Genomic DNA, 24,619 nt, shown 5'->3' on the forward strand with positions numbered 1-24,619 from the left:
ATATCACTAGTTTACTGTAATAATAATAAAACAGCATTTTTGTTATAAATCTCCATTGGAGTCACAATATTAATCCGTTAATCACTTTCAGAAACTGACATTATGGATTTCTGCATTTGCTTTTGGGGAAGAGAGAATACTTCTTTAACCAACGTTAGCTCTGATTTTCTTTCTTGAAAATATTTGGTTTTCTGTTGGTCATTACTTTTCCCATATTTCAGCTTTCAGTTTTGGGACCGACACAGTTCAGGATGTTGGAAATGTCACAGCTGACTTGCGCCCTGAGACTGAATCAGCAGAACCAAACTTCAGTGCAGCAACCAGCACTGATGCACAACATGAAAACTTGTCTGAAACAATGGATCCAGCCGCAACAAGTGGAACAGCAGGTATGCCTAGAGGGGAGAAAGCAAAATATCTCTTTAAAAATAGCTTGGTTACTTCAGTTAAAATGATTACGGTTCTGGCCCAATCCATTCCTTTCTACCACCCTGGCGATTTCCCACCCCGCCTTCTTTCCACACATTATTCCCCCTCCTGCAATAGCTCCTTTCTCCCTCCTCTTGCCTTTTCTTTCTGTCTTCTTCACTGCCCATCATTGACAATAAGAGTAAGATTAGTTTTTCACTAACAAAACACGCCTATTAGCTAGACAACAAATGGTATGCATTGACTATTTTACTAAGTAACACATTAATATAATGTTATCTGGGGGAAAATGTTTTATTTTAATTTTTAATATTATTTCCAGAACACTGAAATACGTTATTTTTTCCCTCCCTAGAAAGACACATCTCCATTCAACAGTCTCTGGCAGACTTAAAGAATCTTATAGATATTGAAGGCGGTGAGTGCTAGGCTAAACATTTCAAAATCTACAGAGAAAATTTATCATCTTTAGTCTTTGCAGTGCAGTTGAAATGCATGTTGGAAAATTTAATTTGTGAGCCTGCGATTCAATTCACTTTCTTAATTATTTACTCAACAAAACTCCAACAAAATTGAGTCTAGCGCACATACTTTAAAATTATGATATTGTGTTACTTTTCGCATAACACTTTATAAATCCTCCAATGTGTTATCAAAAGTTCTTAAAGTTGCTTACTTTTTTTAAAGGCTATTTATGCTTGCTCATTTGTTGGTGCTGCTGCTTTTTTCTCTCTCTCCTTTGTAGGCAGGATTTAAACTAAAAAGAGGGAACTGAGGAACAGTAATCCATTCTCTATTGTCTGCCCAAACAATAAGATTTGTTTTAATTAGATTCATGAATGTGAGCAATAATGGTTCCTCTTGAAATGCTGGAGTCTGTCTGGTGAAGATATACCCATAGTAGGGAATTCCTAAGTTTTTGATCCACCCATGATAAAACAAAAATGGAGATAGGTGTTCAAAGTGTGTTACTTGGAAAGGAATTTGGAGGTGACTGTTCTTGCATGTCAGCTTGCCCTGTCCTTCTAAGAGAAAAAGGCTGTAAATTTGGGAGCTTTGGTGACTTCTGATTGCATCTTGTAGACCATACACACCACAGCCAAGGTGCATGGGAATGCCAGAAAAGGCAAATTCCCCTCCTAAGTCACACATCATCCTGACTTGGAAATACACAGTCCATCATCATTGTTGGACTAAGGTCCTGGAACACTCTGCTCAAAAGCACATTGTGAGCACCATCATCACATGGATTTCTTCTGTCGAAGTAAGCTGCTCACAACCACCTCCTCAGGGGCATGAAGTGCCATTTGCAACCAGAGCTGAAAAAAATCAAAACTCTGCGGCGGCACATGTGGAAAAAATATTGGAATTAACCAGTAAAAAATGCAATCACAAAATTCATAACTGGTACAGGATTGTAATGAAAACTTTCCCCAGTATCCGAACGTTTCCAGGCAAGAGTATTCCAGTACTTGAAAACTCAGGACAGCAGCAGTAAAATAGCTGTGATTGATGCATGCTTTATCTTGAGAGTACAGATGTTTGTTATTTTTCAGGAACTGCTGTCGTGGTGAGCACTGATCGAAAACAATGTAGAAATTTGGCATTAAAATCAAATTTCATTCATGCAGACTCCATTTCCCATTTTTACTGTCTGATACTATTAAATAGTCACAATTGGCAACATGTTTTATGTTTTATCAGCTGGTAAAAAGACCTGTCCTTTGTGTCCAGAAGAAAAGTTCAAGCCCAACTATAGTCACAAGCTACGAAGACATTTGCAACATCTGCATTGGAAAGTTTCTATAGAATTTGAAGGTAACTTTTTCTCCTCCTATGTCTCTGAGTCAGGGCAAACATATCACCCATTATGTTGAATAGGCATAGAGTTTATTAATTTAAAAAGTGCACATGCCACCAACTGTCTCCCTTATCTTTTTGTAAATAAGAGTATCTTGAAAGAGTAGTGTGTTGGCATTCACCAGACAGTAGCTAGTGCTGCTCAGGAGGACTTAAACTAGAGCAGCAGGGGGATGGGAACCACAGTAGCAGGGCAACAGGTGGTAGGGTTGAAGGCAAGAAAGATGGTAGGACAAGAAAGACTGAAAGGAAGGACAGCAAGGGTGAGGCTAATAAACACGGTGGGACTGATGAGCTGAAATGTATTCATTTCAATGCTAGGGGTATTATGGGGTAAGGAGGATGAACTAGAGCCTGGATTAGTACACGGAATTATGATGTTGGTATTGGTTTATTACTGTCACTTGTACCGAGGTACAGTGAAAAACTTGTCTTGCATACCGTTCGTACAGATCATTTGAGGTAGTACACAGTGCATTGAGGTAGTACCCGGTAAAAACAATAACAGAATACAGAGTAAAGTGTCACAGCTACAAGGAAGTGCATTGCAGGTAGAGGTGCAAGGTCATAACAAAGTAGATTGTGAGGTCAAGAGTCCATCTCATCATATAAGGGAACAGTTCAATAGTCTTATCACAGTGGAATAGAAGCAGTCCTTGAGCCTGGTGGTATGTGTTCTCAGGCTCCTGTATCTTTTGCCTGATGGGAGAGGGGAGAAGAGAGAATGACCCAGATGGGTGGGGTCTTTGATTGTTCTGGCTGCTTCACCAAGACAGTGAGAGGCAAAGACAGAGTCCATGGAGGGGAGGCTGGTTTGCGTGATGTGCTGGGCTGTGTCCACGACTCTCTACAGTTTCTTGTGGTCCCAGGCAGAGCAGTTGCCATGCTTTCTGTGGTGCATCGATAAATGTTGGTGAGTGTCAAAGGGGACATGCCAAATTTCTTTAGCCTCCTGAGGAAGTAGAGGCGCTGGTGAGCTTTCTTGGGCAAGGCATCTAAATGGTTGGACCCGGACAAGCTATTGGTGATGTTCACTCCAAGGAACTTGAAGCTCTCAACCCTCTCAACGTCTGCACCATTGATGTAGACAGGTGCATATGCACCGCCCCCTTTCCTGAAGTCAATGACCAGCTCTTTTGTTGACATTGAGGGAAAGGTTGTTGTCGTGGCACCGTTCTACTAAGATCTCTATCTCCTTCCTGTAATCTGACTCATCATTATTTGAGATATGGCCTACTACAGCGGTATCATCTGCAAACTTGTAGATGGAGTTGGAGCAGAATCTGGCCACACAGTCATGAGCATAGAGGGAATAGAGTAGAGGGCTGAGGACACAGCGTTGTGGGGCACCAATGTTGAGAATAATCGTGCTGGAGGTGTTGCTGCCTGTCCTCACTGATTGCAGTCTGTTGGTCAGAAAGTCAAGAATCCCATTGCAGAGGGAGGTATTGAGTTTGCTTGGAGTTATAGTATTGAGTTGGAGGTATTGAGTTTGCTTGGTGAGTTTGCTTGGAATGATAGAACTGAAGGCAGAGCTGTAGTCAATAAACAATAGTCCTGGAGGGTAGTAAATGTTGTGCCTATGATTATATGATTAGGAATAGCCAGCATGGCTTTGTCAAGGGCAGGTCCTGCCTTACAAGCCTGATTGAATTTTTTGAGGATGTGACTAAACACATCGATGAAGGGAGTGCAGTAGATGTAGTGTATATAGATTTCAGCAAAGGGTTTGATAAGGTACCCCATGCAAGGCTTATTGAGAAAGTAAGGAGGCATGGGATCCAAAGGGGCATTGCAGTGTGGATTCAGAACTGGCTGGCCCACAGAAGGCAAAGAGTGGTTGTTGAAGGGTCGTATTCTGCGTGGAGGTCGGTGACCAGTGGTGTACTTCAGGGATCTGTACTGGGACCCTTGCTCTTTGTGATTTTTATAAACAACCTAAATGAGGAAGTGGAGGGGTGGGTTAGTAAGTTTGCGGATGACACGAAGGTTGGGGGTGTTGTGGATAGTTTGGAGGGCTGTCAGAGGTTACAGAGGGACATAGATAGGATGCAAAGTCAGGTTGAGAAGTGGCAGATGCAGTTCAACCCAGATAAGTGTGAAGTGGTTCATTTTGGTAGGTCAAATATGATGGCAGAATATAGTATTAATGGTAGGACTCTTGGCAGTGTGGAGGATCAGAGGGATCTTGGGGTCTGAGTCCATAGGACGCTCAAAGCGGCTGCATAGGTTGACTGTGCGGTTAAGAAGGCATATGGTGTATTGCCTTTCATCAATCGGGGAATTGAATTTAGGAGCTCAGAGGTATTGTTGCAGCTATATAGGTCCCTGGTCAGACCCCACTTGGAGTACTATGCTCAGTTCTGGTCACCTCACTACAGGAAGGATGTGGAAGCCATAGAAGGGGTGCAGAGGAGATTTACTAGGATGCTGCCTGGAATGCGGAGCATGCCTTATGAAAGTAGGTTGAGGGAACTCAGCCTTTTCTCCTTGGAGCGACGGAGGATGAGGGGGGACCTGATAGAGGTATATAAGATGATGAGAGGTATTGATCGGGTAGGTAGTCAGAGGCTTTTCCCCAGGGCTGAAATGGTGGCCACAGGAGGACGTAGGTTTAAGGTGCTGGGGAGTAAGTATAGAGGAGATGTCAGAGTTAAGTTTTTTACTCAGAGAGTGGTGAGCGCGTGGAATGGGCTGCCGGCAACAGTAATGGAGGCGGATACGATAGGGTCTTTTAAGAGACTGTTGGATAGGTACATGGAGCTGAGAAAAATAGAGGGCTATGGGTAAGCCTAGTAATTTCTAGGGTAGGGACATGTTCGGCACAGCTTTGTGGGCCGAAGGGCCTGAATTGTGCTGTAGTTTTTCTATGTTTCTAATAGTCTAATGTACGTGTTGTTACTGTCAAGATACTCCAGAGATGAGTGTAGGGTCACGGAGATGGCATCCACTGTAGACCTGTTTTGGCGGCAGGCGAATTGCAATGGGTCGAGGTTGTCTGGGAGGCTGGAGTTAATGTGTGCCATGACCAGCCTCTCGAAGCACGCCATGATGGTGGATGTCAGATCCACCGGTCAGTAGTCATTAAGGCATGTTACCTTGTTTTTCGTAGGTACTGGGATGATCGTGGTCTTCTTAAAACAGGTGGGAACCTCAGATTGAAGCAGGGAGAGGTTAAATATGTCTGCCAATACCCCCGCCAGCTGATGAGCACAAAATCTGAGCACACAGCCAGGGACACCATCCGGGCCAGATGCTTTCCTCAGGTTCACTCTCCAGAAGACTGATCTTACATCCTCGACGGTGACCACTGGTTCAGTTGCATTGGAGGCTGTCAGGGTGGGTGGTGACAATCCACTTCCCTTCTGTTCAAAACGTGCATAGAATGCATTAAGCTCATCTGGAAGGGATGCGCTCTTGTTGGCTATGCTGCCTGACTTTGTTTTGTAGCCCGTTATAGCGTGTAAGCCCTGCCACAACTGACGGCTGGTCTGGGACTGGTATTGGGACTATTTTGAACCGGTATTGTCTCTTGGCATTCCTGATAGCTTTCCGGAGGCCATATCTCGATTTCTTGTAAAGGTCAAGGTCACCTGATTGGAATGCAGCAGTCCTCGACTTCAGTAAAGAGTGGATCTCCTAGTTTATCCATGGCTTCCGGTTTGGGAACACCGGTATTGTCCTCTTTGGTACACAGTCCTCAACACACTTGCTGATAAGGTCTGTGATGGTGGTGACATAGTCATCAAGGCTGGCAGCTGAGTGTTTGAACATGGACCAGTCCACTGATGCAAAGCAGTCGCGTAGAAGCTCATCTATTTCCTCAGACCAGCAATGCACGACTCTCTGTACTGGATCCTCCCGTTTCAGTTTCTGTTTGTATGCAGGGAGGAGGAGCACAGCCTGGTGGTCAGATTTACCAAAGTGAGGGCAAGGGGTGGCTTGGAAGGCATCTTTGATGGTTGTATAGCAATAGTCAAGGGTGTTAGGGCCCCTGGTGGGACAGGAGACGTGCTGGTAGTACTTTGGTAACACACTCTTGAGGTTGGCCTGGATGCCATTACAGAGACCTGGATGCGTGAGGGACAGGACTGGCTGCTCAATGTTCCTGGGTTTCGTTGTTTTAGATGTAATAGAGAGAAGGGTAAAAGAACTGGAAGGATTGCACTACTGATGAGGGATAATGTCACAGCAATACTCAGAGAGGATATACTGGAGGGCTCATCCACAGGCAATTTAGGTGGAGCTCAGAAATAAGAAAGGTGCAATTACGCTAATGGGATTGTACTATAGGCCTCTCCGTGGCCACCGAGAGGTGGAGGAACAGATATGAGGACAGATTATGGAAAGGTACAAAAACAACTAGGTTGTTATAAGTGGGGGACTTTAACTTCCCCAGTATTGGTTGGAACTTCCTTAATACAAGAAGCTTAGATGGGGTGGGATTTCTTCAGTGCATCCAAGACAGGTTCTTGAAACAGTTTGTGGAGAGTCCAACTAGAGGAGAGAACATACTGGACCTGGTTTTGGGAAATGACCCAGGCCAGGTGACAGACCTGATAGTGGGTGAACAACTTGGGAATAGTGACCTCGACTCATTATGTTTTAAGATAGTTATGAGTAAGGATAAAATTGGATCTTGCGGGAAGGTACTAGATTGGGGGAGGCCAAACTATAACAGAATGAGGTAGGAGCTAAAGGGCAATGATTGGGAGCAGCTACTGTTGAACAAATCCATGTCTGACATGTGGGAGTTGTTTAAAGAGCAGCTGATCAGAGTTCAGGATCGGCATGTTCCAGTAAGGAGTAAGGACAAGGATGGGAAGGTAAGGGAACCTTGCATGACCCAAGAGGTCCTAAACATTGTCAGGAAGGAAAAGGAAACATGCGTAAGGTTTAGGAAGCTAAAATCAGACTGGACCCTTGTGGAATATAAAAGTACCTTAAAAAAAGCACTATAAAAGTGCTCAAGCAGGTGACTAGGAAGGTCAAAAGGGGCCATGAAATGTCCTTGGCAAGCAGGGTCAAGGATGATCCCAAGGCATTTTACACTTACATTAAGAAAAGGAGGATAACTAAGGAGAGGGTAGGTCCACTCAAGGATAAAGAAGGGAATTTGTGCTTGTAGTCAGAGCAAGTGGCTGAGGTAATATAGTACGTTGCGTCAGTATTTACTGAGGAGAAGAAATTTAGGATAGTGAAAACAGTGGGGCATGCTAATGAGCTGGGACATTTTAAGGAGGAGGTAGTGCTGGGTCTTCTGAAAAACATTAAGATGGATAAGTTCCCAGGGCCTGATGGCATATATCCCAGAATACTTAAAGAAGCAAGTGAGGAGATTGCTGGGGCTTTGACAAGGATCTTTGTGTCCTCACTAGCAACAGGCAAGGTCCCGCAGGACTGAAGAGTGGCAACTGCTGTGCCTTTGTTCAAGAAGGGAAATAGGGATAATCCAGGTAATGATAGGCCAGTGAGCCTCACGTCAGTGGTAGAGAAGCTATTGGAGAAGGTTGGAGGGGATAGCATTTATGGGCATTTGGATAGACATGGCCTGCTTAGGGACAGTCAGCATGGCTTTGTGCAGGGCAGGTCATGTCTTACAAACTTGATGGAGTTTTTTGAGGAGCTGACAAAGGTGCTCGATGAGGGCAAGGCAGTGGATGTTATCTACATGGGCTTTAGTAAGGCATTTGACAAGGTCCCTCATGGTAGATTGATTCAGAAGATAAAGATGCATTGGATCCAGGGTAAATTGCTTTCAGGAACTGGCTTGCCCATAGAAGGCAGAAAGTAGGAGTAGAAGGGTGTTATTCTGGCTGGAGGTCCATGACCAGTGATGTTCCTCAAGGATTGGTGCTGGGACGACTTTTGTTTGTGATATACATCAGTGATTTGGATGAAAACGTAGATGGGTGGATTAACAAGTTTGTGGATGACACCAAGATTGGTGGAGTTGTGGACAGTGTAAAGGACTATCAAAGAATACAGCAGAATATAGATCAGTTACAGATATGGGCTGAGAAGATGGAGTTTAATCTGGGCAAGTGTGAGCTGTTGCACTTTGAAAGCTCAAATGAAAGAAGAAAGTATACTGTTAATAGTAGGCCCCTTAAAAGCATTGAGGTACCAAGGAATCTTGGGGTCCAGGTCCATAGTTCACTGAAAGTGGCTATGCAAGCAGATAAGGTGGTAAAGAAGACATATGGAATGCTTGCCTTCATTGGTTGGGGTGTTGAGTATAAGAATAAGGAAGTTGTGCTGCAGCTACGTAGAACTTTAGTCAGACCACACCTGGAGTATTGTGTGCTGTTCTGGTCGCCCCGTTATAGGAAGGATGTGGAGATTGTAGAAAAGGTGCAGAAGAGGTTTACCAGGATGTTACCTGGATTAGAGGGTATGAGCTGTAAGGACAGGTTGGACAGACTTGGGTTGTTCTTCGAGCGTTGGAGGCTGAGGGAAGACCTGAGAGAGGTTTTTAAAATTATGAGAGGCATAGACAGAGTAGACAGTCAGAATCTGTTCCCCAGGGTAGAAATGTCAAACACCAGAAGACATGCTTTTAAGGTTCGGGGGGTGGGGGGGGGGAGTTTAAAGGCAACGTGAGGGGCAAGTTTTTTTATGCAGGGCGTGTTAGGTGCCTTGAATGGGTCACCAGGACAGTAATTGAAGCAGGCAGCTTGGTGGAGTTTAAGAGGCTTTTAGACAGACACATGGATATGAAGGGAATGGAGGGATATGGATGATAAACAGAAGGTGGACACAATATAAATTGGCATCAAGATTGCACAATGTTGTGGGCCGAATGGCCTGTCCAGTGCTGTACTGTTCTGTGTTCTATGATAATATAGTCTATACCCAACATTATCCTTTGAGTTAATTATAACATTGATGTACATATTTTAGGAAGGATAACTTCCATTAAAAGACACTTGCAGATATTTCTTTAAGATTATTATAATACGCTTAATTTCTAAATTAATATTTTACTTCAATTTGTCTATATTTGATATTTACATTTTAATAGCTCAGATTATTTTCAAAATTCAATCGCAGCTGATTGCTCTTCATATTTTGATAATCTAGCAAACACGTAAGTTATATAAGCCACTTGATGAGCAATGCCAATAATTTGAAATGTCAGAGAACAAACAACTTGAGAAGCTGGAGTTGGAAGGTCAGGAGCAACTTTTATGTCAACATCTTTAAAACACTTGCTGCAACCAATTTCAAAAGTCACTCATGGTTCATGTTGGCTGAAAATGTCAATGGAGTTCTGTTTAATCAAAGTGTCTAATGTTCAATATGCTTAGATGCAGATTCTGTTTTTTGAAGCTGTTTCTAATGTAAAGCTGTTTAGGATTAGCTTCAATTTCTATGAGCTCATCTGCATGGTAAAAGCCACACATACAGGTAATGTTTCTTTTCATCATGAGAACCTAACTTCCAGTAACAAAATAATAGCATCTACCATAATTACCAAAAACTTCATTTGAGACTTATAAGCAATTGGGAAAAAAAACAGTAAATCATGGAAAATATTCAACAGGTTAGACAGCATCTGTAGATAACACGTCCTATTGCATGATTTGCAACAGCTAGTTTGCAGATACAGCAAGTAATTAGGAAAACTAAATGTTATAATTTATTGCGAGGGGAATTGAATACAGAATAGGGAAATTGTGCTTCCATTTTTTGGGGCTTTGGTGACACCACATCTGAAATACTGTGTAAAATATTTGTCTCTTTATTTATGGAAAGATGGAAATGTGTTGAAAGCAGTTCAGAGAAGTTTACTATACTCTGATCTCAAATAGCTGGGAAGTCTTGTAAGGAAAGATTGGACAGGCTTGGCTTATATCTGCTAGAGTGGGGAAAAAAATAAGATTATGAAGGGTCTTCACAGGGTGAATGTGTAGATGTTTGTGAGCAAATCTGGAACTAGGGAGTCGCTGTTTTAAAAATAAGGGGGCACCCATTTAAGACACAGATGAGGTCCTTTTTTTTAAAGAGAATAGATATTTAGATATTTATTAGTCACATGTACTGTACATCAAAACACACAGTGAAAAGCATCTTTTCGTGTTACTGAGAATGTGCTGGGGCAGCCCGCAAGTGTCGCCATTGTTCTGGCGCCAACTTAGCATGCCCACAGATCCTAACCTGTACATCTTTGGAATGTGGGAGTAAAGCGGAGCACCCGGAGGAAACCCATGCAGTCACATGGGGAGAACGTACAAACTCCTTGCAGACAGCAGAGTGAATTGAACTCGGATCACTGGTGCTGTAATAGCATTATGCTAACCGCTACACTACCGTGCCGCCATAGAGGCTTCCGAACTCCCTCCCTCCAAGAGTAATGGAAGCAGTTCATTTTTCAGTGAGAGCTAGATAGATTCTTGGTAAGCATTGGCATGAAAGGAAACCTAAGGGCTGGGCAGGAATACAAAGTTGAGATTACAATAAGATCAGTCATAATCTTATTGAATGACAGAATAGGCTGGAGGGGCCAAATGGCCTGCTTCTACTCTCTAGTTATATGTTTCAGGTTGATGACCTTTCCATCAGATTCAGCAGCTGCATTTTGTTTTTGCTTTTTGATTAGCTTATAAGCAACTGGTCATTTTCCAGATAGAATGACGCTTACGAAGCTGAATCATTTGTTCAATTTGCTGAAGCATAGAAGTGATATCCATGCAGCTTATTCTTTCTCTCAAATGACATCAGCTCCCTTTGGATTCTTTTTGCCAATTAATCCATCAACACAATCTCTACATTGCAATATTGTCTTCACCTCATTTTTTTTGGGACACAAAACAGATGGGAAGATGCTGAAGTTGAGAAAGCACAATATAAATACAAGTCTACTTTTTTTGGGATATTGATTTTAAAATACAGTATTTTTTTAAATCTTTAAGCTCATCAAAGTTAAGCAGCAAGAATAAATAAACATAAATATAAGCAAAACATATTACCTATAGTCAGGATCTCCAAGAACTGTCCTGATTTTAACCAACATGGGTCTAAATGCTGCAATAAATCGTACCTTTATTAATCAAAAAGAATCCATCCAAGGCATCCAGCACCTCCTGCTGACCACCTTGCATCAGTCAGTGGTCACCTATTCAATTTTTCCACCTGCACACTTTGCAACTTGTTTCTCATAATAAATAAGTTGATCCCTCTCACACCTCAGACATTTTAGGATGTTTTAGTGGTAATAAATTAAGGCACTCCTCTACCGAATAGTACCATAGGATCTTTTGTATGCATTTAGCTTCTAACTTTGCATGAAGTAGACAGGATTTGTGTCGATTGCCTGTTGCATTGAGACAAATAAATTGTTAGGTTATTTTATGAAAACTTGGAGACAAGGCTGAAGTCAGTCAGGTGACAAAGAATTTGTGGACCTGTTCTTCACATGTCAGATGCTGATATTTAAATGAATGGAGCTTCTCAGTTGGTCATTGTAAGTTTTAAAGCAACTTTTAAAGAGGTAGTTATAAGGAGATCTCCTCCCCTCCCCACATGCCCCATCACCATCACTCACCTCCCCTCAAAATCTATTGCTTCGTTAAAAAGTCAAGAAGATTGTTAGATTGTTTTAAATACGGCCAATATTTTGCCACACAAGCCTGCCCATCGCACATTGTTTCTTCAACCTACTAATTCTTGCTGAATTCACTTTCCAACAGGTTATAGAATGTGTATCTGTCATTTAGCCTGCCGACGAATGAAAACCAACCTCAATGGAGAACAGGTAACAGGAACATGAAGTTGGGTGATATATTCTGATGCCTTCTAAATGTTCCTGACTACTCATTGTCTGACTACTCATTACAACCTTAAAAATAGAAATCATAGCTAAAAATGAATTATCAATATTCTTTCACCCTACCTTCCCACTTTTCTTCACTGTTGTGATATTTGTGGAAAATATGATGCACTGTTTTCTGATCTTCTGATATAGATGCCCTCAACATCTCTGTAACATCATTTAGTAGAACATTGAAACTTCTCAAATTTTCCAGTGCCCCCACACCAATCTCAGTGACTTATTCTCAGGAATAAACTCTACAGGCAGAAGTTTTCACTTGGTCACTTACCAACAGCATAGTTACCCAGGATCATCACGTAAAAAAGATACAGTGGGAAACTCATGTCAAATGGAGGTGACAGAGCTCTCAATGACAGCACTTCTGATTTAATGTACAATTCTGTTTTCAGGTTCCGGTACGGATTGGAGCACACTACCATTGTATCGTCTGTTCCGCCACTATTGCTCGGAGAACAGACATGATCAGTCACATAACACGACATTTGAACAAAGGAGATACAGAAGCCAGCTTCACTGGAGGTGGGATGGGTTTGGGCTGTTAGAAATGTGGGGAAATTATTTTTGACTGCACTTTTTTCAAAAATATACTTTTAAAAAACTAAATAGAAACTAATGCCCCAGCAGTCATCTCTAATTGACCTAAGCTGACCAGTCTGGGTCAGCAGAGGTGGCAGTCACCTCTGGGCTCAGGAATTGAAATCTCAGCCTGAACTCTGTCATTTATTGCAGTCGGTGCTCCCGATGCGGCCTCCTCTGCATCGGTGAGACCCAGTGCAGGTTGGGTGACCACTTCGTCGAGCACCTTTGCTCCATCTGCCGCAAAAGCAAGGATCTCCCAGTGGCCAGCCACTTCGATTCCACATCCCACTCCCATACTGACATGTCTATCCACGGCCTCCTCTACTGCCGCGTTGAGGCCAGACACAGGTTGGAGGAACAATACCTCATATTCCGCCTTAGTAGTCTCCAACTTGATAGCCTCAACATCGATTTCTCTAAGTTCTGGTAACCCACTCCCCTCTTCTCCCCTTTTTTCCTTTTTTTTCCTTCCCTTCCCCCCCACCCCCCCCGTCTTCATTCCTGTGGCCCCCTCCACCCTTCTTCTTCTCCTTCCCTCCCCCCACCCACATGACCTGCCCATCCCTTCCCCTGCCCTCATGACCTGCCCATCTATTCCCCAGCTCCTACCCTTTATTCCATGGTCCACTGCTCTCTCCTACCAGATTCCTCCTCCTCCAGCCCTTTGCCTCTTCTACCTATTACCTCTCAGCTTCTTGCATCTCCCCCCTCCCCCACCCACCTACCTTCCCCCTCTCACCTAGACTCACCTATCACCTGCATGTACTCCTCCCCTTCCCCTGACCACCTTATTCTGGTTTCTGCCCTCTTCCTTCCCAGTCCTGAGGAAGGGTCTCGACCCAAAACGTCGACTGTTCATTTCCCTCCATCGATGCTGCCTGACCTGCTGAGTTCCTCTGGCATTTTGTATGTGTTGTTCCAGATTCCAGCATCTGCAGAATCTCTTGTGTCTCTGGCTGAAGGTTGCTGTTCAGTGGCACTTGTTCAGTATGAATGTGTCCATACTGATGTCCTTTGAAAACATTGTATTTACTCGTGAAAATCAAAAAAAACTGCAGATGCTGGAAATCTGAAATTGAAACAAAAAATGCTGGAAATATTCAGTGGGATGGGCAGCATTTGTGGAAAGAGAAACAGTGTTAATGTTTCAGGTTGAAGACCCTTTAAAGAACAGAAAAAGAGAGGAAACATTGTTTTTCTCTTGCTCCAAATAGGGTGGGGGAGGAATGAATCGGACAGAGAATACCTCTGATAGAGTGAGTCCAGGATGGCTGTGGGGATGAGGTGTTGATGAAGTTATCTGGGTGATGTATTAATGAGGACAGTTGGAGAACACAAAACAATGTCAAAGCAATGATGTGGCCATTTCTACTGCAGGTCATCCATCTGTAATATTGGCTGTTTTGTCTCTGCACTAGCACAGCCTGTGCATTTCCATCCCTCCAGCTCTCTGCAGCTTAAAACAAACTTGTTTTCTCTCTTTCCTAGTTCTGATGAGGGTCTTTGACCAGAAATTAAGCATTTTTAGATTTTATATTCACTTGTGGTCCTGTAGGTAGGATTCGGTGTTTTCATTGCTCTGGGTGAGGAGGCTGAGTTTGTACATTGGGAGTGTATGGTAGTGTTGCTGCCTGATAGTGCCAGGGACCCAAGTTTGATTCTGACCTTGGGTGCTGTCTCCATAGGATTTGCACATTCTCCAGGTGAATGGGTGGGATTCTTCTGGGTGCTTGATTTCGATGTGCCAGTAGGTTGGCTGCTACAAATAATTATTTAATGTAGGTTAATGGCTAACAGAATCAAAAGGGAATTGGGTGGCATGTTGAGACAGACTATGTTTCAGGGAAATGAAGTGGGGGCGGGTGGAGAATGGGGGTAATGGGATTGCTTTCATGGGAGCTGGCATGGACCCAATGGGCCAAATACCTTTCCCTTAGAAGTATAAAGAGAATAGAATCTGCTGTGGTTGAATAGATTGGAGAGGTGGGGGAGGAGAGTGGTGGGGGCAGGGAATATAGAGTCAAGTGTGAATTGGAGTTAGGATGCAGAGGAACTGTGATTTCTTTGAAACATGGGACGGGCTTCATTTGCTGGATATGCCACTCCTGTTCCAGTCTTCTGCTGACACTTAGTGTTTTAAGATTTATAAGAATTGGTTAAGATACTGAAAAACATCTTTGGAAGATTATCTGTGCGAAAAATTTACTGCATCAGGAGAGAGGAAGGAATACTTGTTTTTGTGAACACTTGGCTTGAATCATGGTAAAGTTCATCAAAAATATTTTTATAAACAGTGTAAATTGAAATGAGGTGCAGTTTGAGACAGACACATTTCACTCTCAGACTAGCGTGGGTGCATATGTATACAGGCTTCTTTATTTTCCAACAGAAAATACTGAATTGTAAAGTTAAAACAGTAGAGAATGTGACGGCAGCACAAGGGTCAATGCAGATTGAGTAATGTTTTCAGATTTTGTCACTTGAGATGCAGGGAACAATCAAGCTCTTGGAAGAAGTTCAAAGACACAAGACTGATTAGTATCTTTACAAGGAAACATGAAAAACCTGGGCTCTTTAGCTTGTAAATCAGCAGGGACTGGTGAAGTGTTTGCAGTTATGTGTCTGTATTAAATTGTAGACAACGAACTGGCTGAGCAACAGTTGTTGAATAAGTGGGATGGTGAAGATCCTGGAACCATTTATGAATGGGAAATAGGGGTTAGTTATTACTTTGGGAGCCTGCCTTTCGAGATGAATAAGTAGAGTCATTGGCATCGTGATCTCTGTCCAGTTTACCAGATATCAATCAGAACAGCAGCAAAGATGCTACAATTGGTCTCTGGCCCTGCATTAAAGAGGATTAAATTGCCTTTGGATTCCAGTCCTGATTAAGGGCAAGTGCCACCCTGATTCGCTGGAAGTGAGCATGTGATAATGTCAGCGGAAGACATAAACAAGCTTTGTTAATTAGTGGCCTGGTGATACTCAACCTTGAGGCTCACAGATTGAGTTGACCACTGAAGTGAGATATACTAGACTAACACCACTCAATGAACTCCAACAAGGAATTCATTCAGAGAGGAAGAAAGTGACAATCAGTTTGTGCACAGATTTTAAGTTGTTGGCTCATGAATTTGAATTTCATTTGGATGCTATTGAATTAAATGTGCTTTATTCAGTCGTACTTTCCACTATCTAGAAGGGTGCAGAACAATAAGAACAATTTAGGAGCCTATATTTCATGTTATTCATATAACCAGCAAATAAAAAATGACAAAAAAACAAAAAAAACACAGAAACAAGCCACTTCTTCTGAATATATGAAATTAATCAGTTTAACAAGAGTTGTTTGAAAGTATGATTCTCTTGCTAATTGGCTTATCTTGCTATCTTGCATTTTTTATCTCAGAGGAGAAGAGATGGGTATATGATCCAGCCCTTGAGGATCTCATAAATATTTCTGAAGTACTATTTTTCATTAAAAGCTGTGCTTAATTTCTTCAATATGTCTTTCTCCATTTCAGCCACTAGTGGGCAATTGCCATCCACTGAAGTGATGAAAGAAGTTGACACTGATGTTCATGTATTTCCAAACCACACAACTCCTCAAAAAACAGACTCTTTCTTCAACCCGAAAATGAAACCTAACAGGTAATGTACTTTGCTTTTTACTTTAGCAATGAACAACACAGGGTAGCTTCAGCTTGCCTGTTGGTTTATCACCGCAACAGATTATTGGTGCAGAATTGTTTTGTACTTTTTAATAATGTACAGTACAATAATGCACAGTACAGGCCATCCCAGGTTAAGATTGCCCCTACATAACCATAGAACCATAGAAAACTACAGCACAGAAAACAGGCCATTCGGCCCTTCTAGTCTGTGCCGAAACATTATTCTGCTAGTCCCATTTACCTGCCCCCAGCCCATACCCCTCCAGACCTCTCTTGTCCATGTATCTATCCAATTTACTCTTAAAAGTTAAGAGCGAGCCCGCATTTACCGCATCAGATGGCAGCCCATTCCACACTCCCACCACTCTTTGAGTGAAGAAGTTCCCTCTAATGTTCCCCCTAAACCTTTCCCCTTTCACCCTAAAGCCATGTCCTCTCATACTTATCTCTCCTAATCTAGGTGGAAAGAGCCTACTTGCATTAACTCTGTCTATGCCCCTCATCATTTTGTAAACCTCTATCATATCTCCCTTCATTCTTCTCCGCTCCAAGGAATAAAGTCCTAACATGCTCAATCTCTCCCTGTAACTCAACTCCTGAAGACCCGGCAACATTCTAGTAAATCTCCTCTGCACTCTTTCAATCTTACTGACATCCTTCCTGTAGTTCGGCGACCAGAACTGCACACAATATTCCAAATTTGGTCTCACCAATGACTTATACAACCTCACCAAAACATTCCAACTCCTATACTCAATACTTTGATTTATGAATGCCAGGATGCCAAAAGCCTTTTTTACAACCCTGTCTACCTGTGACTCTACTTCCAGGGAATTATGTATCTGAACTCCCAGATCCCTTTGTTCCTCTGCACTCCTAAGTGCCCTACTGAGGATAAGAACAAGCTCTGAAAATATTATTAAATTCAAAAGTCCAACGTACGCACCTATGTTTGTTTCTACGAACGGCAGAAGTAGTTTACTCTCTCTCCACTTTTAGTAATTGTTTTTATCAGTCTTATGTCCTTTAATGTTATTCATTACAATACTGTGGAAGTACAGTGACCGTATTGAGTGATTTTTGTTTATTTTCTGACTTACGGACAAAATCGACTTGAGGACATCTGTAAAAACAAAACCTGTTCATTACCTAGAGACAGTTTATACTTCCCACAGAGTAAATCATCTTTATCAAATGAATTGATCAGATTGATGACTGAAGTAAATTTGTGAGGACTTTTCTACTTCAATAATATTTTCAAATTAATTATGGCTTATTGTTTGCAGCAGAATAATCTACACTGAATTATCCCTTAAAAGGAGCAAGTTTCTAACTTATGATTTTTTTTTGGCTTTTATCCAATTGTTTTCTGCCCTTGTTATGTCACTTTTAGTTACACTGAAGATCTCTATCTAACTAAAATTACTTGTTGCTTACTTCTGCTTTTCATATTACAGACAACTGATATTCTGTACTCTTGCTGTTCTGGCTCAAGAACGCAAACCTCTGGAATGCTTAGATGCTTTTGGAGCTACAGGTTTGTGATGACTGTAATTTTCCACCATGCTTGATTGTGTGTTATATGTGAAGATCAATAAAAGGCCTTTCTGACATTTTTATCAATATCTAATTCCGTTTTCTTCATCCATCCATATCAGTTACTCAGTTTGCTACTGAGATGATCATTTCATATCCTTTTGTTGAAATGAGGAGAGCTGGGAACCCATTCTCCACATTTTCCATTCTGTTCCTTTGTAAGTTGATTGGTCTTGAAGTTGGAATCGCTGGCACAATCGCTTGGAATATTTTAGTGGTTTCCATGTCCTCAAATTCTCTGTAGTTCTTAAAAAATCATTTCTAATGTAACGAATTAAAAGAAGATCAAATTGCTCTGATCCCAGCTGCTTACATTTTTCTTCTGTAGATTCCAAGATACAAATGTGCCTTGGGGGAGAGAAATTGTCATCTTCTTGAAAAGTATAACAAAATTAAATCCTCCAGGTTGATAACATACATTTGATGTCTTGTGTTCAAGCAATTACGTTTAAATAAAATGTTACCACCAACTAAATCTAGATTGACTTGAATTTTAAAGAGGCCTTGGTTTTTAATATCTGATATCCTCTCAGTTCGTCTGTGCAAATCTATGAAATTCTTGATAAGATGCCAATGATCTTGTAGTTCTCAAACGCATTATGCAGGTATTGCAGTGTTTCCAACGTTTTCCCCTCAGTACCAATTTTCTTTATTGGTTTGTGGAAATGTATTTGTGGTTAGTTTTACGATTTTTGCTAAGACTGAATTGGTAGTATCTGTGTCTCAAATTAGAGAGCACAGAAACTAGACTGACATTTTTGAATTGCTGCACATTTGGATGTGCCATCTTTAAGGTGAACCATGAAACCAAAGCCCCTTCTGCCCTCTCAGAAGGGTGCAAAAATTTCCATCACCCTTTTTTTAATGACAAACTGGTGAGTTCTTCCCGTGTGCAGGGTAATATATATCATTTAACCAACCTCACCACAACAGATTATTGTTGGTTACTATTATTAGGCTGTTTATGAGATCATACTGTGTGCAAATTGCTGCCATTTTATATTCTTTCATGTGATCTTTGTATTGGTGGCAAGGTGGCATTTATTGCCCCATCCCTAATAGCACTGTTTAAGAAGCAGTTAAGAGTCAATTGCTTTGGTTTTGGTCTTGAGTCGTGCACAGATCAGGTAAGTATGGTCAGGTCCCTTAAGGAAAATCAGTGAATCAGATGGGTTTTTAACTTGATAGTTTTGTCATCACCATCACTGTTTTACTTAACTGAACTGAAATCCCCAGCTGCTGTGAAGAGTTCAAATTCATGCCACTGTATTATTAACCCAGGGTTCTGGATTACTCGTACTGTAACAAAGCTGCCTATATTTCCTATGTTACAATGGTTTTAAAGGCATTTCATTAGCTGTAAGGTGTTGAGGACATCCTGAAGTTTTGAAAGGAACTACTTGGTCTTGTTTGCCCTTCTTTCTTACAGATGTGAATATAGAGCAAAGCAGCATGATGGGTTTTCTTTGTGATGCTCAGATTCCAATACATGAAAGGATAGTATACTTGTAGTTTTCATTACTAATCCACTGGATGTGCAGTTTTTTTTATATAAGAAAAAAGATCATATTATTCAATTAAAGGCAAGTGTGAGTGAGGTAAACGTAGTCAGCAGACTCAAGCTGAAACAGGTCTTTGTGGACACACTTTAAATGTTCTTATGCCCTTAGGAATTGGCTTAGAATTTAAAAAAAACTATGTAACATCGAATGTAAAGTTAAGTGGTGGAGGAGGTATCTCCAACAACAACTTTGTGATTTGATCACTAGGGCTGTCCATTAATCTGAACTTCCTACATTGAATGGAACTCGGTGATCTAAAGCTCTTCAAGACTGCGGAGAAGAAAGAAAGGCCATTACATAAAGAATCTGTATTCATATGGTGTCTTCCCTGTCCTTAAGTTATACTACAACTCCTTATGCCCAAAGTTATTTAGCAATTTTGGCACTTTCTTCTGGTCTGACATGTTGATGTATTGTACAAGGGAAGATGTCATGAACAGCAACTGAGCTGGTTTTGCTTCCTTATAAGCTGATCAGAAAGTGGTTTTGCCCACAGTTGTGGGCTAAATGTCTAGCTCACATTCTCCATCATCATGGCTTAATCAGACTGCTCAGCAATACAGTTGTTATATCTCTCCTTCTGAAATACAGTTGGATCATTCTTTTATTTTTGCAGGAATTATGGGGTTGCAGTGGGCCAAGCACCTTGGAGATGCAGTGAAAGTCACAATAAATGACATAAATGAAGGCTCTGTGAAGATGATTGGAGAAAATTGTCTTCTAAATCGAATGAAGGTGGTGATGAACAGAAAAGAGGAGGAAGAGGATGAAGATGAGGTTGAGGAAAATGAGGATATTTTAGGTACTATTGAGGTCACACAAATGGATGCCAACGTACTCATGCATTTGAGAGCGTTTGACTTCATGTGAGTGAAATACGTCATAATATCAATTCTTAGTGAAGAAATTAATATGATTTTGTTATCTTTTCACATAGCTGAATAAATTTTAAGCACTTTGTTTTAAAAGAGACTAATAATCTGCACTTGCCAGACAAAATGTTTCTTTCTTAAGAGGTAGTTGGATTTCGCAGAGAACCTGTTGTTACAGAATACTGGGGCTGCAATATATCTTTTTACATAGCTTGTAACAAAGCAAGCTCTGAGCAACTCTGCAAGGTGAATTCAGGAAGTAACCCAAGTTGGTAACAAGTGATCCAGGATCCCAAATTGTAGTCAAAGAATTCCTTGAAGGTGTCTTGAAGGAAACATTGCCAGAAAATGAAATACTAGTGGTGTTGAAGGGACCTGAGAAATACAGAAGAATCCATGAGCTGATTCAAATAGTGAAGCACATTGAATGTCTGTTCACTCGTGGTGAAATCCCTATAGCTCTACCTATCAGAGCATATTTTTGTATTAATATTACTAAACAAAGAGCAAGCAAAATTGAAAATTTTAGTTAAGTTCACTGGTCAGTTTGGTTATGAAATATACATTAGCCTATTTGGTGCTGTTTTCAAAAAGAAAATTTTCAGCATATTAATCAATATACAGACTTTGAGCTCGATCCAACTTTTAAATAAAAGGAAAGAAATATTTTAGCCATACTTATGGTGGTCTTACATATATAATCAGAGGGGTGAACTGCTGTAAGCCTGTTTTATGCAGCCTCCTGCATTTAATTTTTTTTTCTGGTTTCCTGCAGGAAAATAATTCTTCTGACTGCAATTCCCTAAAGAGTGGTCAGGGATGGAAACTTACTGTCCCTCTCTAAAGAAATTTTTAAGATGTGTGATCTCATAATTTGCAAATGATCACAATAGCCATACACATGGAAAAAGTTATCGATGCCAGTTAGACAGTATTACAAATGAACAATGGGCTGAAATATTCAGCAATAGTCTTAGAAAACAGAAATAATCATCTGTATATATTTAAATATTCTGACAAACTAATAATTATTAGAGAGGTCTATTTCCCAAATCATGTGATTTGGCAAATGCTGTGGAAAATTGCTGTTGATAGAGTGGCTGCAGATGAAGGAAAAATATTTTTATTGCAGGCAGATGTGGCCTGTTCTGGATCTACCCATAATTTTAACGTGTATTTCACTCTGCCTTGTTGAGCTCAGAGAAAGTTAACTACAGTGTACTTCCATTCTGATTATTCATGGGATCCAAACAAAATTGCACTTTGAGAAGGTACTAAATATATTCTATTTTTTTCTGTTTGTGTTCTAGGTGATGTAAACTTTGTAGATTGTCCATTTTTAGTTTGTAGTGTTGGGTTTTTGGAACTTGAGAATTCTTCGCTGCCTCAATCTTTAATGACACAGCGGGAGTAATCTGTTGGATTTGTCAACCATTTTACAATCTACTGAAAACAAATATAATAGGGTACATACTGAGCAGTGGAAGTGGTGCTGAGTTTTTATACCATAAGTGGAAATTAAAATTCACCCCAGTGGGTCTGAAAATATTTTAAAGATTTTCAGTTCAAACTTGGCTGAAGCCATAACTTTCAGAATATGTTTCACCATTTCCTTGCTAACGAATTGTGCATTCCATTGGCCAGGAGAGGGTAGAAGAGGAATTACTGGGACCACAAAACCCTTGGTGTTTTGGTGTTTGATTGTTTAGTTGCCAGTGTTGCATTCCAATTGACCAGGCCTGCTCTCTAATCACTTTACTGAGCCTCTACTTTATTACCCTTGTATGTTTGCCAGCCAAATATTTTGTTCATTATCACTTCTTGTTCTTTGGCATCCGTATGTTCTGTATAAAGTGCAACCTCAATGTTTATTGATTTAAAGTTGCCTTAAATCGGTAAGTTTCTATGGGGAAGCCCCTGCAGACATCTGGCCTGACCTACCTCCCATCTGGAAGGCGGAGTATATTGAGGAGAAGCTGTAGGAGCAAAATGCTGTGTAAAACATTATGCGAAACTTTTTTCTTCTGCATTTGTTCAGCAATGAAGATGGCAGATATTACAATTGCAACTAACATTATTATGTAGTATGTTTATGTTTGTCTTGGGATAGACACCTTGACCCATTTGGAACAGCAATAAATTACTTTGATGCTGCCTTCAGAAATGTGAGGAATCTTGGAATCGTTTCTGTGACATCTACTGACATCAGCACATTGTACTGCAAGGCCTTAAATGTCACCATGCGCCACTATGGATGTAATATTGTTCGGACAGAATACTATAAAGAAGTGGCAGCCAGAATGGTCATTGCTTCTGTGGCAAGGTAATGTGTTAACTAGTATATTTTGCAAAAGCACAAGGTTTTTTGCGAGTGCTTCCTAAGTAGCTTAACAAGTTCAAGAATCTAATATGTTTACCAACTGTTCTGTACTATACTTCTCAAGAGCAAATCCTTTCAAATCAAAACTTTCATTTGCTTTTATTTAAATAATTATGATATAGAGATGTATGCGCTCACTGTTCCTAAAATATAAAATAGTTAACTACTTTCTTTTTCGGTAGCCACCATGGCCAAGAATAGAAATACATTCACTGTGAGATGACAGTACTGAATCAAAGTTCAACTATCATTTGACTGCAAAATATATCTATCATTCTCAGATTTGAAATAAATATTTGAGATAACATCTGTTATTCTTTCCAGAAGAGAGTTCCAGTCCCCCCTTAAGGTTTTCTCCCAAAAGCACTGGCTCTGGATTTTTTTAGGCTCTGACCCCTAACCCAGACTGCCAATGTGAAGAATCTTGCATTTTGTGCACTACCAATAATTCTTAATATATTGTAAACTTGAATCAAATCCATGTCTTAATCATTCAAATTCAAGAAATACAACACCCCTTTGTAATTCTTTACTATAATTAAAACTCTTGGAATCCAAATGTCATTCTGCTATCTTCTTTGCAATGTGTGACAGAACATTAGAAATCACTGGTCTAACCACAGTGGTGCAGGTGTCGTTAAACCAGTGCTTTCTAAAGCTTTGCTGTAACTTTTAGCCATCCTATCTTCCAATCTTTTTGATCCAGTGACCAGAATTTTTTAGTTTTATTTTGATTATTTTCTGCGCCTTCAACAACTGCTAACTCTTCACCATAGATAATGTGTCCTTTTCTATCCTTTTTACATCTATGTTTGCTATTTGAGAAATCCATTTGTCACAATTTTGCCTATTCACATAACTTATAAATATCTCTGTAATTCAATGCACTGCACTGCTCACAGGTATGTGCCACAAGCAAAATTGAATACATGGCTTTCTTTCAAATCATTTAAGTACTGGGTCCAAACTTGTGGGATTGGAGGGTCACTTTCAGTTCAGAGTGGAAGGCCAAGGGCCAAAATTCCTTGTGGTTCTTCTATGTGTGTAATTGACAGCGTAGAGGCCACAAGGCACATGTGATGATGTGAACCAATATACTGTTTCTTTTGTTGTTGCTTGCACAAAATTCTGCTGGATGTACATAGCCTATGAGAACATGGATCACTGTACTAACCTAAGGAAGGTGGTCCACTTCAGCATTAATTCAGAGACTTCACCTGGTATGGTGATGGATGCTCCAAAGTGTCCATTGTCCTCCAGGTGTATGCATCCTTCAACTTTTCCCCATTACTGATTGCCCACACCACCACCCCCACAATATATTCAACCGCCATAGTAACTTCCCACCTAACCCCACTTCCCACCTCACCACCTGCTTGCTGCCCCCTCACCCAAACAACTGCCCAAAACAGTTTCTCCTTGGTCTCCTTCCAAAATCCCTAAGGAGAATGCTTCTTGTTCCCACTGTCAGTTGTACTTGGAAACACCATTCTTGATTTTTTATGCAAAGTCCTTTTGCACTCCCGTCCTTTCACATGCCAGCTTCCTTTTCTCATGAATGTATAAAATAAACTGTCTGAATTGTGATTAATGTATGCAAAGCAAGTACATAAAAAAAAAGATCATTGAATCTAAAGGTGCATGCAGATATGCACAAAAATGCTATTTGCTTCTTAACCCAGGATTAAAAATTTTATCCTTTGCGTGACTGAAAGGATTAAGCATTAGGTTTACAACCATAATACTATCTGTCAAAGCAGACCATGTTATTCAGAACGAGAGCAAACTGTGAAAAGAGAGATTGGTTTGCACTTCATCAGAATAATTCCTTA

The 24,619-nt window shown here is 40.8% G+C and overlaps 1 protein-coding gene across 3 annotated transcripts in view; it reads left to right on the forward strand.

Annotated features, from left to right (window-relative positions):
* The window catches only part of trmt1l (tRNA methyltransferase 1-like), a 54,808-nt gene that overhangs the window by 8,302 nt on the left and 21,887 nt on the right, over positions 1-24,619 (forward strand). For 2 of the 3 annotated variants that reach the window (XM_052012849.1, XM_052012850.1), the window contains exons 2-10: positions 222-389; positions 785-847; positions 2,134-2,247; positions 11,982-12,046; positions 12,514-12,643; positions 16,228-16,354; positions 17,835-17,914; positions 20,152-20,401; positions 22,518-22,730. In XM_052012849.1, the coding sequence (XP_051868809.1) occupies positions 222-389; positions 785-847; positions 2,134-2,247; positions 11,982-12,046; positions 12,514-12,643; positions 16,228-16,354; positions 17,835-17,914; positions 20,152-20,401; positions 22,518-22,730 (1,210 nt within the window). The remainder of the gene's footprint in view (positions 1-221; positions 390-784; positions 848-2,133; positions 2,248-11,981; positions 12,047-12,513; positions 12,644-16,227; positions 16,355-17,834; positions 17,915-20,151; positions 20,402-22,517; positions 22,731-24,619) is intronic. The other variant, XM_052012851.1, reaches the window with a different exon arrangement.

The sequence above is a fragment of the Pristis pectinata genome, chromosome 3 (assembly GCF_009764475.1).
Source record: "Pristis pectinata isolate sPriPec2 chromosome 3, sPriPec2.1.pri, whole genome shotgun sequence".
Lineage (NCBI taxonomy): Eukaryota > Metazoa > Chordata > Chondrichthyes > Rhinopristiformes > Pristidae > Pristis > Pristis pectinata.